The sequence below is a fragment of the Hemitrygon akajei genome, chromosome 14 (genome assembly GCF_048418815.1).
Source record: "Hemitrygon akajei chromosome 14, sHemAka1.3, whole genome shotgun sequence".
Lineage (NCBI taxonomy): Eukaryota > Metazoa > Chordata > Chondrichthyes > Myliobatiformes > Dasyatidae > Hemitrygon > Hemitrygon akajei.
The window spans coordinates 62,910,557-62,929,870 of record NC_133137.1 but is presented as its reverse complement, the minus strand read 5'-3'; the positions used below and the strand labels follow the sequence as shown (position 1 = coordinate 62,929,870).

The 19,314-nt window shown below is 40.7% G+C and overlaps 1 protein-coding gene across 1 annotated transcript in view; it reads left to right on the top strand.

Moving 5' to 3' along the window:
- Positions 1-18,877, top strand: part of ntf3 (neurotrophin 3) — a 49,871-nt gene extending 30,994 nt beyond the window's left edge. The window contains exon 2 of the mRNA XM_073066235.1: positions 8,706-18,877. Coding sequence (XP_072922336.1) covers positions 8,706-9,500 — 795 coding nt within the window. The 3' untranslated portion in view covers positions 9,501-18,877. The remainder of the gene's footprint in view (positions 1-8,705) is intronic.
- The last annotated feature ends 437 nt before the right edge of the window (positions 18,878-19,314 follow it).

Genomic DNA, 19,314 nt, shown 5'->3' with positions numbered 1-19,314 from the left:
TAGCGGAAAACAGCTAGGGAGTTGTAGTACTGTGTATCTTTTATTGCCATATTGATGAGATCATACCTTTCTGTAGGATACTGATGTACTATAGTGGAGAGACCAGAGGTATGTTACTACAGTTTTGGACACTGAGTGGGAGGGTCACCATATCACAAGGACAACGAAGGTTATCTTTTATGTAGTGCACTGGTGCATATATTATCTTGGCAGGGGAGTTAGGGTTGGTTACCTGGATGTATAAAGTTAAAGTCTGTCCCGAGCCTTATAGGCTCATCAGGCCAGTGCTTATGCTGGTTTCTGTGGCGTGAAGCAACTGAGAGTACGAGACTACCCCCCCCCCCCCCCAACCCGGATAGGATGCCAGTCTATTGCGAGGTTAACTCCCAACATTTTGCCGGTACCCATTTTCAGCTGGGTGAACTGCAGCAACGTGTGGTTAAGTGCCTTGCTCAAGTAAACAACACACCGCCTCGGCTGGGGCTCAAACTCACGACCTTCAGATCGCTAGTCCAATGCCTTAACCACTTGGCCACGCGCCACACACCTGGATGTATGGTGTTAGTTATTTATATATGATGTTCTAGTGGACCTATTGCATTGGTATAGGACATTGATGCCTGTGGTAGCTTATGACAGAAGATAATAGTCATTTTGCCTCTCTATGATACCAAAGAACATGCTAGATTTTTACAAGGTATTGGTGATCCTTCTGCACACCACTGTTATTAAACATGCCCTGCCAAAGCATCTCGGCCAGAAACGTTGACTGTACGTTTTTCCATAGATGCTGCCTGGCCTGGCCTGCTGAGTTCCTCCAAAATTTTGTGTGTGTTGCTCAGATTTCCAGCATCTGCAGATTTTCTCTTGTTTGTTCAGATATGTGGTTATTTGAATTCCTGCCACCTCCCTGTCAGGTTGAATCGGTCTGGCCAGTCTCTTTCGACCTCTCTCAATAACAAGGCATTATCATCCACAGAACTGCTCCTCACAAGATGTTTTTTTCTAAATTTTGGTTTTTTTTTGCAGCATTCTCTGTAAACTCTAGAGATTGTTGTATATAAAAATCTAATGAGATCTTCAGTATCTGAGATACTCAAACCACTCCATTTGGCACCAACAATGATTCCATGGTCAAAGTAATTAATGTACATTACACTTCTTCCCCATTCTGATGTATGGTCCGAAAAACAATTGAACCTCTTGACAATGTTTGCATGACTTTATGCATTGAGTTCCTGCCATATCATTGGATGACTAGAAATTTGAATTAATGAGCAGGTGTAATGAGCAGGTGTACCTAATGAAGTGGTCACTGAGTGTATATTACAATGTGGTGAAATTCTAAAATTCTAGAGTTACAGTTTCATTGAGAGATACAATAAAGAAACAGACCCTTTGTCCCATTGAGTTTGTATCAGTTATTAAGCATCTATTTAATAATCCTGCATGGACCTATCTTTACACTCCCCACATTCTGCCAATCATTCACACACAAGGGGCAATATGCAGTGGCCAATTAACCTACCAACTTACTCGTTTCTGGTATGAGGAGACCCAGGTGACTGCATGGAGAATGTGCAAAAGCATTGGAGGTCGGGATTGAACACGGGTCGCTGGAGTTATGAGGCAACGCCTTTCCTTACTACAGCCATGCCTCCGTACCACCCAGACTGATGGGCAACTTTGCCTTAGAGCATTTTACCAGTGCTAGAAATGTCTCCCTACCAATACCACTCTTTTATTAATATTTTTAATGTGATACAGCACGAAATAGGCTCTACCAGTCCTTCAAGCCACGTTGTCAGCAATCTCCTGATCTAGTCCTAGCCTAATCATGGGACAATTTATAATGTACCAATGAACCTACTAACCCGGAAGAAATCCACATGGGTGGAGAACATACAAAACTCCTTCCAGGCAGTGGCGGGAATTGAACCCCAATCAGCTGTACTGTAAAGTATTGTGTTAACCACTACACTACCATGCAGCCTTGCCTATTATAGCGCCTTAATCATAACAAAATCCCCTACCTTAATGCCTTCTAAATGCTAACATTCTAACTAAACTTCTAGGAAGGATCTAAAGGGAGGTTTCTTTTTTTTTGGCGGGCCTGGCATTTACAGATCATTTTTTGTTTTGAAGTCACATGTTCTGTGAGGGAAATTTGTTCTTCACTTTTAAAGTTTTGGAAGAGGCACTCTGAATAGACTTGTGGCCGAACCAGAATTGCAGCTGTCTTAATCCATGAGCTGTAAATAAACTAACAAATTGCACGTTTCAGGGAGGCAGGAAATATATAATTAGGGGCTGTACCAAGAAATTCACTTGTGCTGCCGAGGGCAGGTACAAAATCTGACAATGGCCAACTTGCATAATCCACAAATGTTGCAGAAACATTTGCCAAGTTTGTAAATGTTATAAACTTGGTTCTCCTGCCCATGAGCTATGCTGGATAGATACTTAAATCAGGAAACTGAGTACTCAGTATCTTTGCTACATGCTCTTACATAATCCTTCTTCCTTATGTACGGTAATCTCATGGGCCAGAAGCTCTGACTGTCACAATCCATTCTAAATCACTGAAATTGCCTCAAAGTGCTGATATTATTTATCAGAGATATGGCTTTCAAAAGGCTTCCAAAGGAGTTGAGACACAATATTTCCTAGTGTCATAGGATCAATATCCATGAATGGTTACGTGACAGTCCAGTTTCTGTGCCGTTTGACTCTGACAGGAAAATGGAGGGCGATGTAGGAGTGAAGGGTTAGATTGTTCTCAGAGTAGGTTTGAAGGTCAGCACAATATGAGCCAAAGGACCTCTACTGTGCAGTAGTGTTCTATGTTCTCTGGTCCATAATTCTATAGTGGACAAGAACAATCTGGGGTATGTCTTATTGATATATTTCTTAAGAGTTAGCATTAGAGGAACGCAGCAGGCCAGGCAGCATCTATAGGAAGAAGTACAGTTGACGTTTTGGGCCGAGACCCTTCGTCAGGACTAACTGAAAGAAGAGATAGTAAGAGATTTGAAAGTGGGAGGGGGAGGGAGAGATCTGAAATGATAGGAGAAGACAGGAGGGGGAGGGGTGAAGCTAAGAGCTAGGAAGTTGATTGGTAATCACACATTTTAATTCCACGTCCCATTCCCATTCTGATATGTCAATCCATGGCCTCCTCTACAGTCAAGGTGAAGCCACACTCAGGTTGGAGGAACAACACCTTATATTCCGTCTGGGTAGCCTCCAACCTGATGGCATGAACACTGATTTCTCTAACTTCCGTTAATGCCCCTCCTCTCCTCCTTACCCCATCCCTTATTTATTTATTTATTTGTTTGTTTGTTTGTTTGTTTGTCTGTTTGTTTATTTATTATTTTTCCCCTTTTTTTCTGTCTCTCTCTGTCCCTCTCACAATCACTCCTTGCCTGCTCTCCATCTTCCTTTGGTACTCCCCTCCCCCTTCCTTTCTCCCTAGGCCTCCCGTCCCATGATCCTCTCCCTTCTCCAGCTCTGTATCCCTTTTGCCAATCACCTTTCCAGCTCTTAGCTTCATCCCTCCCCCTCCGGTCTTTTCCTATCATTTCGGATCTGCCCCTCCCCCTCCCACCTTCAAACCTCTTACTATATCTTCTTTCAGTTAGTCCTGATGAAGGGTCTGGGCCTGAAACGTCGACTGTACTTCTTCCTATAGATGCTGCCTGGCCTGCTGTGTTCCACCAGCATTGGGTGTGTGTTGCTTAACTTATTCAATCTTTCTTTATAACTCAGGTCCTCTAGACCCGGCAACATCCTTGTAATTTTTCTCTGTACTCTTTCAACATTGTTTACATCTTTCCTTTAGGTAGGTGACCAAAACTTCACACAGTACTCCAAATTAGGCTTCACCAACATCTTATACAACTTCAACATAACATCCCATCTTCAGTACTCATTACAATTCCATTGACAAAACTATATGTTCAAACCAGGGACTTGGCGGTGTTGAAATTTCCCGGCAAGCAAAACTGAAAGGAAATTAATTTTCCTAAATCAAAGAGGATAATAAGATGGTGATCATATTATTAGTCAAACAGATGGTTTTTGAGCAGGATCTTAAAGGAGAGGACTGTAGGCAAAGATAAATTCAAGAGGCAATTTTAGTGATCAGGGACGTGTGCAGAAATTTAAATATGATTGATCCAGGGAGAGGACGGTGTTAAAAATGCATAGCTAAAGTAATCTCCACAATAATTGTGCAAACCTTTTCAAATAGAACATTATAAGGTTCAGCAGCTCTCATAGAGCAAGGTGAAACACTTGAGATATTATGTATTCTTTAAAAACTGTTCTATATAGGTAGATTTCTATTAAAAAAAAGCTACTTCACAATGTTCTCTGCACCTGAAATCTGTGGATCCAAATCCCACTTCAGAGAAAACTCCAGGCTGGTGTGCCAGAGCTGGCTTGTTTCAGATACGCCATCAAGGATCAAGATTCAACTTTATTTGCATGTACAGTTCATTTACATGTATTAGGAATTTGCTGTGGTGTGTTGGTCAAGGTGCAACATGCAACTAAAAACATGAACATCCAACAATTATAAAGTTAAAGGTTAAAGGACTAATATAGAATTAAATGTGCATAAATAAATAAATACCAGCATATATTTACATAAGAACATAAGAAATAGGAGCAGGAATAGGCCATCCAGCCCATTGAGCCTGCCCCGCCATTCAATAAGATCATGGCTGATCTGTCCATAAACTCAGCTCCATCTACCTGCCTTTTCCCCATAACCCTTAATTCCCTTACTATATACAAACTTATCTAACTGTTTCTTAAATATATTTAGTGAGGAAGCCTCAACTGCTTCCCTGGGCAGAGAATTCCACAGATTCTCTGTCTCTGGGAAAAGCAGTTTCTCCTCATCGCCATCCTAAATCTTCTCCCCTGAATCTTGAGACAATGTCCCCTAGTTCTAGTCTCATCCACCAATGGAAACAACTTTCCTACTTCTGTCTTATCTATCCCTTTCAAAATTTTGTTTGTTTCTATAAGATCCCCTCTCATTCTTCTGAACTCCAGAGAGTACAGTCCCAGGCGACTCAATCTCTCCTAATAGGTTAACCCCTTCATCCCTGGAATCAACCTGGTGAACCTCCTCTGCACTGCCTCCAAAGCCAGTATATCCTTCCTCAAGTATGGAGACCAGAACTGCACACAGTACTCCAGGTGTGGCCTCACGAGTACCTTGTATAGTTGCAGCATGATCCCCTGCTCTTGAATTCAATACCTCCAGCAATGAAGGCCAACATTCCGTTTGCCTTCTTAATAACCTGTTGTACCTGCAAGCCAACTCTTTGCGATTCATGAACAAGCACTCCCAAGTCCCTCTGCACAACAGCATGCTGCAATCTTCCACCATTTAAATAATAATAAAAATATTAATAATAATTTACAATGTAAATGGAGGGAAATGTAAAATTTCCGTTGGTACTACTTGAAGGAATGGAGCGGAGCTTCCCTAATTTTACGAGTATTATTTGATTATCAGTCAACAGCTCTAAAATTAATCCCTACTTATTATCTCGGCAGTGGTTATGAGAATTTAATTGGTATTAGAAAGCATTCAATGGGACATCTTCAGAATCACAGGACACGTAACTCTGTTGTGGACTTACATGCATATTTTCCACAGCATTACTCAGAAGACCTATAGTCCATTAAGATTTGTTTGTGCATGATTACATAAAGAAACTGCGCCCTTCCAAGAAACTTACTGCTAACTGCAGGCATTCTGACACGTTGCTTAAAGATATGATAATGCATACTGAGAAATACTTCTGCAATAGACATTGGTCCATTGTTTGTTGAAGGAGGAGGAGATACTGCATGTTTTGTATTTAACCTGGATGTATTATGTAACATGGGGGCACTGTCGATTTCATACAAATTCCATTCAGGTGACATAAACCAAGTACCTTATCAAAGACGCTTGCTCATAAATGAATATTGGTGTATATCTGTCAATGTGCCTAATGAGCAGACATGGTTCATCTGGAGATCCTTTCATGACATGTCTGGTGTCTAGGTCTCGTAAGATTAATGTTAATTCATCAAGATTAATGTCTTCCATCAAGGATGATCTCTGAAACAATTTTTCTGCAAATAATCTGCAGTAATTAATCCTGTTGTATGAAATCGTGACATTCCCAAATGAAACCGAAAATCAAGGACCTGCAGATGCTAGAAATCTGAAATAAAATCAGAGAATACTGGAATACTTAGGTCTGACAATATCTATGGAGAGATGAAAGCATAGTTAATATTTCAGATTGCAAACCCTTTTTTTGTATTTCTGATCAAGGTTCTTATCAATCTGAAACAAAAGCACTTATTTTCCTTTAAAGACCTACACATTTCTGGAGGAACTTGGCAGGTCAAGCAACGTCTCTGGTGAAAAATAAACAGTCAGTGTTTTGCACTGAGATCATTTATCAGGACTGGATCTCAGCCTGAAACATCATCTGTTTATTCTTCTCCATAGATGTTGCCTGACTTCCGGAGATCCTCCAGCATTTTGTGAGTCTAGATTTCCAGCACTTGCAGAATCTCCTGCGAGTTTTCTTTCTCGTTCCTCAGATATTGTCCGACCTGCTAAGTGTTTCCAGCATTTTCTGTTTTAATCTTCTCAGTAAGTCAGGCAGCATCTCCAGAAAGTAAAACAGAGTTAACTTTTCAGGTTGCTGACTTCTCATTGACACTGAAGAAAGTCAGTAATCAAGCATGAATTATGTTGCAGAGAAGGGGAGACATGAGGTGAGCTAAGAGAACTCCTGTGAAAAACAAAGCTCTGTTTTCACTTTTCATTTCCAGCATTCTGTAGAAATTGTTCAGCTTAACTTTGGTAATATTGTTGCATGTGTCACTTTAATGCAGCTTGATAGAACTGGCGCAGCACAAATTGATGCTGAGCTGTTTTTGCACCAGAAATATAAGGTAGTGAGACGTTTAACTGGTTGAACATGATGTTTGAAACAGGCAGGTTGCAATTTTGCAGGGGCATGCAGATGAACAAAACCTTAACCGCTTTTAGGGAGGAGATGCATATTACACATTCTTACTCTGTTAACTGATTACTTGAGGGGCCGAGGGGCCTTGGCTTGTGTGCAGTGGAGATTAATGCCGTGAAAAGGGTTGACATTACTGAATATGGTAATGGCAATTTCACCATATGCCTTTTCATCTCCCCGTCAAACAACCCTTTCCCCATCCCTGTTAGTTTTGAACAAAAACTGTTCAAAGTGCATAGTGATATCCGTACAGTGTGGTGATACAGTGTGATTTATTTCTCCTACTTGCTCATGACATCCTTCATTCCTGGGCATTCCGGGACTATTCCAGAGAGTTGCTAATCCTCCTCACACACGTTCTCATAATAGATGCAGGTATGGAGTATAACACAAAGTCATGGGCTAAGCAATCAGCAAGGGAAAAGATGGGTTGTCCAGTGAATACTCTTCTCAGTCCCACCCCCCTACAAACACCCCTTCCTCCTCTGAGAATACTTCACTGATAGCCGCAAGATGACGTTGACCTCTCATTGGATAATTTAGGTAACGAACCATTTAAGTTTCAAGCTGCTTAAAAATATTCAGTGAATTCAGTGCCCTAGCGCACAGGGAGGGAGGGCAGGAAGCACCTGTCAAGTAATCACCATGGCACACCAGGAATCTTTAACCATTGATTCGGTGTATTTCTCTGCCTTCAACCTACACATAGATCAGGGGCAGTCCTTTTGTTATGAAAGGCACAAATTGTAACTCAAAGTCAAAGTAAATTTATTGTCAAAATAGGCATATGTCAACCTGAGATTTATTTTCTATACTACCTTGAGATTTATTTTCTGAGAAGAAACATAGAGCCATAGAAAAGTGCAGCACAGAAACAGGCTCTTCAGCCATCTAGCCAATGCCATTCAACTGGCCTATCCCCTCGATCTGCACCCTGAGCATAGCCATCCGTACTATTTTAGCCATCTTGCATGCATTTACAGTAAAATAAAGAAATACAATAGAACTTATAAAAGCCATACACAAAGACTGACAAACAGCCAATGTGCAAAAGAAGACACATTGTGAAAGTAAAACAGGAATATGAGTTATATGCAAATAATTCAAATCCAGTGACTCTGTGTTCGTTGTGTGCATGGCCTATATTAAATCAATTCATAGGGCGTTAGTGTTAAACTTCTATATTCCGCCTGGTTCTGATCATGAGGAAATGTGAGTAGATGTTTAATGGGAATCACATCATGGCGAACAACACAAGCAGAATGAGAAAAATGTGATTAAAACAAAAAAAAAATGCAGGGAACAGATCTGTAGATAGGGAATCTGTTCATCAATAGTTTCTCTTTCCCCAGAAGCCTCTTGACTCGCTGAGTGTTTTAACCCAGCACTTTATATTTTTGATTATGAACATTAGCATTTTTTAAATGTTTTATTTATTAACAAAAGTCTAGCATTGACGGGGACGTTCTGTGGGGCTAACGCTAGCACGGTTGGGCTGGGGTGGGTGGGGGGTGGGTTGGCAGCCGGCATCAGGTGCGAAGGCAAGTGTTCCTGAAGTAGGGGCAAGTAAGAGGCTCAGAGTGACCCTTGTGATGTGCAGGCGTGCCTCCTCCGCGGACGTGGACTGACCGGTGTGTGCTTCCCTTTCAGATTTTACAGGTGAACAAAGTAATGTCTGTCCTGTTTTACGGCATGCTTCTCACTTGTCTCGGTGGCATCCAGTCTACTGCCATGGACAAGGAAAGTTCTTCCGAGGACTCCGTGAGCTCTCTCATCATCAAGATCCTCCAGGCGGACATCCTGAAAGGCAGACTTTCCAAGGAGAGCGAGGGGGTGGAGGAGAAGGACCAGGACTCCCGGGCAAAGAGTGACGCTGAGAGGAACGCGGGCTCCTTGGGAAATACAATCTCTGACTTCCAGACGCTGGGCTCGGTCGGCGCTGAACTGCTAAAGCAGAAGAAACGCTACCACTCGCCCCGAGTGCTGCTCAGCGACCGCCCGCCTTTGCAGCCCCCGCCACTCTATTTAATCGAGGATTTCGCGGGCGCCGCCGAGCTGGCCAACCGAACAGCCAGGAGGAAACGGTACTTGGACCGCCGGGGTCACCGCGGCGAGTACTCGGTGTGTGACAGCGAGAGCCGCTGGGTGACGGACAAGACGGCGGCGATCGACATTCGGGGCAGGCAAGTGACCGTGCTGGAGGAGATTAAAACCGGCAATTCTGCCATAAAACAATATTTTTACGAGACGCGCTGCAAAGAAGCCAAACCGGGCAAGAACGGCTGCAGAGGCATCGACGAGAAGCACTGGAATTCCCAATGCAAAACCAGTCAGACGTATGTCAGGGCACTGAGCAAAGAGAACAATAAGTATGTGGCGTGGAGGTGGATCAGAATAGACACCTCTTGCCTCTGCGCATTGTCCAGAAAACTGGGCAAATCGTGAGTCCTCCACTCCCTCTCTCACCCTTCCCTCTTACTGTGTAAATATATAAATTATTACTTTAAATTATATGACTCTGCATGCAGCATATGAATGTTTATATTATAGTATAGTTCACAGTTCTTATTTATTAAATAAAACATCCGATGCAGAAAGCTTCTTCCAACTGGCCAAATCAATATTTCTAAGTTGTGCCTTGCTTTGGTATCTGGCGCGAGCCTTGGCCCGCCCTTGTCACTCCCTCCCAACCCACTCAAAAAACACAATTCTTTACTTAATTCGGTATCGGTGATTTGGAAAGGTCGGCGATAGGAGGTAACTCCCAGTCACTGAACCGGCACCGTTCATTCGTGAAAGTGCAGGTAAAAACGCGGGGGCATCTTGAGAGCGGCGTTTGCAGCGAAACTGGGAGGAGGAAGCTGAGATCAGAGAGATTGCTGGCGTGGCCATCTGTGTACATCAAGCTGTTCCATATGCTTCACCCAGTCCCGGAGAGTTATGCAGTGTACCATCGTTGTAATACTGGCAAAAAGACTGCTGTGATCCCCCCCCCCCCAAATCCCTCCCCCAACCAATTACTCTGCACACAATCTAATTTCGACCTTTTCCTTCACCGATTTGCTGTTTTAAACCGATTGGACTCTCCTCGCTACAAATTCTCTTCCCTATTAAGTCTCTTAAAGTCGGCCCCTCGTTCGGAGAGAACTGGACCCCTTGTCAACCTCCCGTTTCCCTCACTTGACACCGAGTTCCAGGTTAGCTCAGCCCTGTGATTCCACTCCTCAGGAGGTTCAGCCTGCGGAATGGAAACTGCTGTGTGGTGCTATGAATTTGAATGCTTTATATTTTGTACTCCGCAACAAGCTGCTTAGTACCGGTGAGCATTGTGGAAGATAATCCCCGTATGCCACAATGCCAACCCGCCGAGGTAAAAGGCTGAATCTTTTCAGTGTTATCCTTGGAATAACATATGGGTTCCAAATTTGAAATTCTGCCAGTCAACCAGTGTAACATTATTCTTTGGTATAGAAAATTCCACTACAGCTGGAAGTTATTTGTAGAAAAATGTTATTACTTTAAAATTTCTCGAACAGAAAAGTAATCACAAGATGAGGCACATACTGTATATTCCTTTCCCCCTTGGTGAAATTGATTTAGATAATGAGGCCACTTGACTTTGAGCAAAGGAGAGCTGGGTCAAACTCAGTCACAAATTGGGTGAAAACCTCGCAATGAAAATTATAATGACTCTGCCTTCCCACAGAGGAGCACTTTTCACTTCTGCTGTTGTGTTTGCTGTAACACAAAGAGCATATCCACAGGTCATGTTAGTGTAGCACAGCAGTTTTCTTCTTTAGCTCACTTCGCTGTTTATTCTCCAGGCGACACAGAGAAGTTAATGTTTATTGTATCACAATTCACCAAAGTGCTCAGTTTTGAGATTTAATATGAGTCCCCAATCCAAAGAAATGTAATCATAACAACATGAACCATCAGGCTTCTTTGATAGATTTCTCAGTCTAGTGTTTGATTATCCAGGCCAGATTGCTTCCACATTTTTTGCTCTGTGTTGAATTAGCTACTCTCCGTCATGGACGGCGAAGGCTCAGGTGAAAAGTGTGAGCTACTATAGGATGGACAGGAACTGAGGGAATGCACCAGAAAAAAAAAACATCAAACTGTAGAGATGCTAAATTTGAAATAATATTTGTAGTCAAGCATTTTTATGCCCTAAATCAGGAATGGAAAAAATGTCAAACATTGGTTCTGGGTCCATATAAAATTCGAATGTCGGATCCTCGCCTCCTTGCAAGAATACCCTTTCCAGGCATGAATTAGGATGATGTTTGGTGTACAAAGAAGGGCATTGCCTTTCATGTCTGATATTAAAACCCATATTAGGAGGATATAAACAAAAGATTTTAACAAAAGATTGTTGCTTTCTGCCCATAATCATAACAATAAGCAATATCGCTGGGAAATATATTACCGGCCCTTTGCACCAGCTGTAGGATCTTGCCGTGGGTAAACTGGGTGCTGCAGTTCCCCATACAGATCACATTCTCAAGCTGCCATTGGATGGAAAGTGGTTTGAGATATCCTGAACTGGTAAAGGATTTATGCATGGCTTCTGGGACATCTAAAAGGAATTACACTCTTTCAAATTCTAACCACAGTTCAACACTTAGAAAGACTTAATAATTCTTGCAAATCAATTAAAATGTATTTATAATTCCATGTAACAAATGTTTTGGTGATACTTCAAGCTAGGATATATTACTAATAAGAGCACAGATTGAACACAAAACATTACAGAAAGCATCAAAGGAATTCTATGAATTTTTACCCCCATTGTCTGCTTGTGCAGATTCTGTGACTAACAAAGTGCTTTATTTGACCCTTTGAAGTGACACAGGCATTGACATGTCCACCAAAATGCTAACCATCCGTCTGTCTGTATCTGGTGAAATGGGATCATTTTAAATGAACATTAATAGATTACAGAAAAACAACATTTAAACTTGGGATCTAGACCACAAGACATAGGAGTAGAATTGGGCCATTTAGCCCATCATGCCATTCTATCATATAACAATTACAGCACTGAAACAGGCCATCTCGGCCCTTCTAGTCCATGCCAAAATCATGGCTGATTTACTATACACTCTCAACCCCACTCTTCTGCTTCTCCCCATAACTTTTGACACCCTGATTAATCAAGAACTATCCATCTCCACCTTAAATATACTCAATGACTTGGACTGCACAGCCATCTGTGACAATGAATTTCACAGATGCACTACCCTCTGGCTAAAGAAATTTATCCTCACCTTTGCTCTAAGTAGGTTTCCCTTTGTTCTGAGGCTGTGCCCACTAGTCCTAGACTCCCCCACTATAGGAAACATCCTCTCCCTATCCACTTTATCTAGACCTTTCAATAATGGATAGGTTGTAATGAAATCCCCCCTCATTCATCTGAAATCCAACGAGTACAGGCCCAGAGCTATCAAATGCTCCTCATATTTTAACTCTTTAATTCCTGGGATAATTCTTGTGAACTTCCTCTGGACCCTCTCCAATGCTAGCACCTTTTCTTATCTTTTCTTAGATAAGGGGCCCAAAACTGTTCACAGTACTCCAAGTGTGATCTGACCAATGCCTTATAAAGCCTCAGTGTTACATCTTTGCATTTGTATTCCAGTCCCCTCAAAATGAATGCTAACATTGCATTTCCCTTTCTTACTATGACTCAACCTGCAAGTTAATCTTTAGGGAATCCTGCATTATGACTCACAAGTCCCTCTGCACCTCTGATTTTTGAATTTTCTCCCCATTTAGAAAATAGTCTATGTCTTAATCCTTGTGCCAAAGTACATGACCATGCACTTCCTTACATTATATTCCATCTGCTACTTCTTTGCCCATTCCCCCAAACTGACTGAGTCCGTCTGTAGACACCCTGTTTCCTCAACAGTACCTGCCTCTTCACCTATCTTTCTGTCATCCGCAAACCTGGCCACAAAGACATCAATTCCTTCTTACAAATCATTGACATAGAATGTGAAAAGAAGCAGTCCTAACACGGACTCCTGTGACACATGACTAGTCTCCAGCAGCTAACCAGAAAAAGACTCCCTTTATTCCTACTCTTTGCCTCTGGCCAATGAGCAATTTTCTGTCCATGCTAGTATCTTTCCTGTAACACCATGGGCGGTATTCTTGTCATCAGCCTCATATATGGCTTTGTGAAAGGCCTTCTGAAAATCCAAATAAATAACATCCACTGACTCTTCCTGATATTTGTCTATCCTACCTGTTATCTCCTCAAAGAGTTCCAACAGATTTATCAGGTAAGATTTCCCCTTTATAAAACAATGCTGATATTGGTCTACTTTATTGTGTGCTTTCAAGTACCCTGAAAGTTCATTCATTAATAATAGACTCCAACGTCTTTTCAACCACTGAAGTCAGGCCAACTGGCTTATAATTTCCTTTTTTTTTTACTTTCTTCCTTTCTTAAAGAGTGGAATGACATTTGCAATTATCCGGTCCTCGGCAACTATTCAAGATCCAGTGATTCTTGAATGATCATTACTAATAACTCTACAATCTCTTCAGCTACTTCTTTAAGAACCCTGGGGTGTAGTCCATCTGGTCCAGGTGACTTATCTACCTTCATGTATTTCAGCTTTCCAAGCACTTTCTCCTTAGTAATAGCAACAACACACACTTTTGCCCCTTGACACTCTCGCATTTCTGGTATTCTGCTCGTGTCTTTCATAGTGAAGACTGATGCAAAATACTTACTGAGTTCCCAAGCTGTTACTTTTTCCCACATTACTACATCTCCAGCAACATTATCCAGCAGTCCAATATCCACTGTCATCTCTCTTTTACTCTTTATGTGTCTGAAAAAATTCTCTTTTATATTATTGGCTAGCTTGTCTTCATATTTTATCTTTTCTCTCTTTATGGCTTTCTTAATTACCTTCTGTTGGTTTTTAAAATTTTCCCACTCTACCTTCTTACTCATTTTTGCAATATTATATGCCCTCACTTTTGTTTTTATGCTGTCTCTGACTTCCCTTGTCAGCCATGGTTGCCTCATCCTCCCTTTACAATACTTCTTCATCTTTGGGATGAATCTTTCCTGCATCTTTTGAATTTTCTCTGTAAGCACACGCCATTGCTTTTCTGCTATCATCCCTGCTCGTGTCCTATTACAATTAGCTCATCTCTCATGTCTCTGTAATTCCCTTTACTCCCTTCAATTTAATCTTCTCCTCAAGCTGCAGGGTGAATTCTGTCATATTATGAGCACTGCCTCCTAAGGGTTCCTTTACCTTAAGCTTCCTAATCAAAACTGGATAGCTCCCAATCCAGAATTACTGTTCCCCTAGCAGGCTCAATCACAAGTTGCTCTAAAAAGCCATCTTGTAGGCATTTTACAAATTTCCTCTCTTGGGATCCAGTACCAACCAGATTTTCCCAATATACCTGCATATTGAAACTCCCATGATTATCGTAACATTTCCCCTTTTACATGCCTTTTCTATTTCCCATCGTAATTTGTGCCCACAACCTGTCTACTCTTTGGAGGCCTGTATATAACTCCCATCAGAGTCTTGTTACCCTTGCTGTTTCTTAACTCTACTCACAAGGATTCTGATCCTATGTCACCTCTTTCCAAGGATTTGATTTCTATTTTTTAATCAAAAGAGCCACCCCAACCCCTCTGCCTACCTGCCTGTCCCTTTGATACATTGTGCATCCTTGGATATTAAGCTCCCAACTTTGATCTTCTTTCCGCATGCCTGCCAATCTCTGCACCACAAGATTATCTACTTTGTTCTGTAGACTGTGTGCATTCAAATATAACACCTTCAATCATGTATTCATCACCCTTTTTGATTTCAACCAATGTTACATTTTAACATCCCACTATCTGCAGTTTTGCCCTGTCCCATCTCACAGTCTCATTTCACACTGCAGCTAGTTGCATACCAGCTGACCCATCACTCTCGTTCCTATCCCCCTGCCAATTTAGTTTAAACCCACCCCCTCAGCTCTATCAAACCTGCCCACAAAGATATTGGTCTCCCTTGGGTTCAGGTCTAACCCGTCCCTTTTGTACAGGTCATACCTTCTCCAGAAAAGATCCCAATGATCCAGAAATCTGAAACCCTGTCCCCTGCACCAATTCCTCAGCCACACATTCATCTGTAAACTCAATCTATTCTTACCCTCACTGGCACATGGCACAAGCAGCAATCCCGAAATTACTATGCTGGAGTTCCTGCTTTTCAGTTTACTGCCTGACTCCCTATATTCTCTCTTCAGCACCCCATCTCTTCTGAGTCACAGAGACAGACTTAGTGCCAGAGACCTGGTCACCCACCCCAACACCCCCAACAGTATCCAAAGCAGTGTACTTACTATTGAAGAGAATGGCCACAGGGGTAATTTGCACTGACTGCATATTCCCTTTCTCTCTCCTGATAGTTACCCACAAACCTGCCTCCTGCTACTTAGGGGTGACTGGCTCCCTGTAGCTCCTATCTATCACCTCCTCATTCTTTGTGTGAGTCAAAGGTCATCGAGCTGCAGCTCCACTTCCTCAACACAGCCTCTGAGGTGCTGCAGCTCGACGCACTTTGTGCAGATGTAGTTATCAGGGAGACTGGAAGTCTCCCAAGTCTGTCCCAAGTCCCTGAAAATAAGATGGTAGAAACAGCGTTTCTCACTCCATTTGCTTTATTTTGCTGTATTGGTCCATATGCATGATTATCTAAGTGCCTCTTTTGTTTTCTAACGTCCATAGCAATAAAGAAACAGATTTGGCCCACTGACTCCATGTTGATCATCAAGCACACATTTACACTAATTCTACACTAGGCATATTTTATAGAAACCCCCCCCCACCCCCATTCCCATCAATTCTCTGCCCTCTCAATTCTATCACCCACCAATTAGTGGTAATATACCGTAGTTAATTAATTACTGCAATCTAGAAGCCCATAATCCATCGGAATGTGTGAGGAAACCAGAGGACTCAGAGGAATCACAAAGAGAGCATGCAAATTCCATACTGAGAATTCTGGAGTTCCGAATTGAACCCAGGTGATTACAGCAGTGCAGTTCCAGCTCTGCCAACTGTACCACTGTGATGCCTTGTGCCATTCTGTTAAACATTTCCTGTTAAACTATGAACTTGCTCTTTCTTATTTGATGTCTGCATTGAATCCATAAAATGTTTGCTGTAAATTTCACTCATCTGAAGTGTAGAATTAAACAAGTTATTTATCCAGAAGTTGTTGAGGCCTATAAGAAAATCTCAGCAATATTGATCATTTACCTCATTATGAAGTGGTTTAATAAAATCACCTTCTTGATATATTAAGGAGATTTAGTAAAAGTAATGTTTCTTAGAGGTGGGGTAAGCATCACAGAAATGACTGATAAGGTGTTAAGAAGATGAAGCATCAGAGTCTAGGTAGGTAAGCCCTGCTTTGTTGATGTGTGAGTAACATTGGCTCATCCTCTAATCCCCATGCCAAATGGCTGCTGCTTTCAACTCATGAATCCTGAGGAACTATAGTGCAGAGCTGGGAACAAAGCCTTCACTGGGCCGTGCCCTTTAAATCACTTCAAAGTTTTATTTGCTGATGATAGAACACATTATCCACAACCTTTTTAGGAAGAACAAGAATGTACGGTCTCAAAATAAAGCATTCATTATTCCACAGAAAAGCACTAGTTGTGGAGACAGTTCAAAGCCAACCCAATACACATGCCATTTCCATTTTTTTTATCATTTTAATATTAATCAAAAATAGGTAGGCCACTAGAGAGCAGTATTTCCTTAGCTTTAAGCAGTAGATAATCTGATAAATTATTTAATATCTTGAGGCACTATTCTACTTTATTATCTTCAATGATAAACAAACCAGCCATCCAAATGCAACTTAAGTTTTGAATAAATGAGTCAGATTTTTCAGATTTGATGCCAAAGTAAGTGGAAACAATTTCCCAAAGAATACTTTAACTCAGCTTGATCACCAGTGATATCTAATACGACATTAAAAGTTCATGTAAGTTGAACGGTCTCTGAAGTATTTACTCACCATGAACGTAGCTTCCTTTATCAGTTAAATTTAAACAACAGTATGTGAACATCTGACCAATGTCAAGGAGTAAATTACATAAGTTTCAGGTGTCATTGTAAATTACAAAGGCAGTTGAGGAGTTAAGAATGGAATCTAAACTTTTGTTAGATTGAGTCACTTTTAAACTCACTTTGGGATAATGTGTTTTAAAATATATAATCCTTTTCATTTTCTTATCAGTGAGTTTTGTAATTGGAACATATTTATCATGGGGTTCCATTTACCTTTTCATTAGGAAGTATTTCAAGTTCAAACACCGGTTTTTAATATACGGATTCATAGTATGCATTAAAGACATTGAATTTTCTCTAGAAGGCTTGGCCAAGATTATAAATGAATCAGGTAGCAGAAAGATTGTATTTTACTCAGGCATTCATATTACTGTTAATAAACCATGCAGGCATAAACATTCGACAGATGTACATCATGGAAAAAGGTTTGAACAAAATAATTATGAACTTTACCTCAAAGTTACAGGCAAAATATCACAATGTCAATCACTTAAGATCTAAGAGGTACATTAATATCAGTCTTGTAAAAGTCACTATGGTACTGACACAGCCAATATCAGCCGAGAATTTTGTTACACATTCGCGCTCTACCTTGAAAAAAAAATGGTGTTACAGGCAATATGTCACAATGTCAATCATTTAAGATCACAAAGAAATATGAATTCTGGTCCTTTAAAAGTCACTATTGTCTACAATCAATATCGGCAAACTATTTTGTTACACACTGACATATTACATTCAAGGGGAAAAAGAGTTTGGAACCCTAATCCATTTGAATTAAACCCATCTATGTTGCATTGTTTGTCAGCAAAACTAACACAAGGTTATTAATGCAAGAAGTGTATGCTTTGAGTACATCTGAATAGCAATTTGCCAATTATTCTACTGTGTTTTAATCAGAAGTACTCAAGTGTTAGAATGGACCATGTATAAACTGAATCCTTGCAGCCACTGGTATGCTTTGAAGGATCTGTGTATTAGTTCCAAATGTACACTTTCTATAACATACTTAAATCAAAACAGAAGCCCCCCCTTTAAATTTCTTCCTTTTCCCCCCAAAAAAGTCAATAAATTATAATCCTCTTGATAAGTAAAGTTACTTATCACAAGTATATTATACTTAAAGCTGTGTGGAAAGACTTAATCTCTGGTAACCCATCTGAAAAGACAGCCAAGTTGTGTAAGTGCAAAATAATTAAATAAGGTATGTAAATAGCTTTTATTCAAATTGTAATTTATTTTTTCAGTGTCTGAGAAACTGAAATTCTTTATTTTAGTACAGAAGTTGTAAGTTCTCTATTTTGTATGCATTGCCTGCTTGCAGTTGTTTTCCTGATTTGTAAAATGTAATAAAATATCACTTGGAATGTAAGCCCAGAAGAAGCTTGCCATTGATCATGAAACATTATGAAGCCTGAGGCCTAGACATAAATGTCTGTCAGCTTAAAAAAAAAACAAAATGAGTAAATGGCACCTCTTGTTAATATTCAATGTTCTTCTGTTTAAGAAACTAAGACTTGGTTGTGATGTTTATGGAAAATAATGCACCTTTAGCACGATTGCTGTACAAAAAAAAAATCAAATGTCAGTACTTCCTGTAACTTCAAAAGATTTATTACTAACAACCTAGTATTGATCAAATGTCTATTCCAAGTGTCTGCACTATTTATATCTACCATGCAGAAATAAAACATTCTAAGTGTTCTCCAAGTGAATAGTGTCAAGAAACTCATATTCCTTCTTGCAGACTTTAGATTAATTCTAGTTTAATTTGAATGTATTGGTATCTGAGAACACATGGGTCCAGAGACTATGTGACTTCTATGCAAATTATTGAAAGAGTAATTTGTAATGGGGAAATGTCTTGCAGTAGGATCAGCTTTTGCAAGTGTCTTTTATTTCTAGGGTGCTTTGGAGAAAAATACACAGGAATATATTCTGTACACTCTTGAAGCACTGTCATACTTTCATTATTTTCACTTTTACTTATTTTTTATTTGACTTTTGAAATACGGCACAGAGTAGGCCCTTCTAATCCCTCAAGCTACGCTGCCTCAGCAACCCCGACAAACCCAATTAACTCTAACCTAATCACGGGACAACTTACAATGGCCAGTCAACTTACCCTGTAGGCCTTTG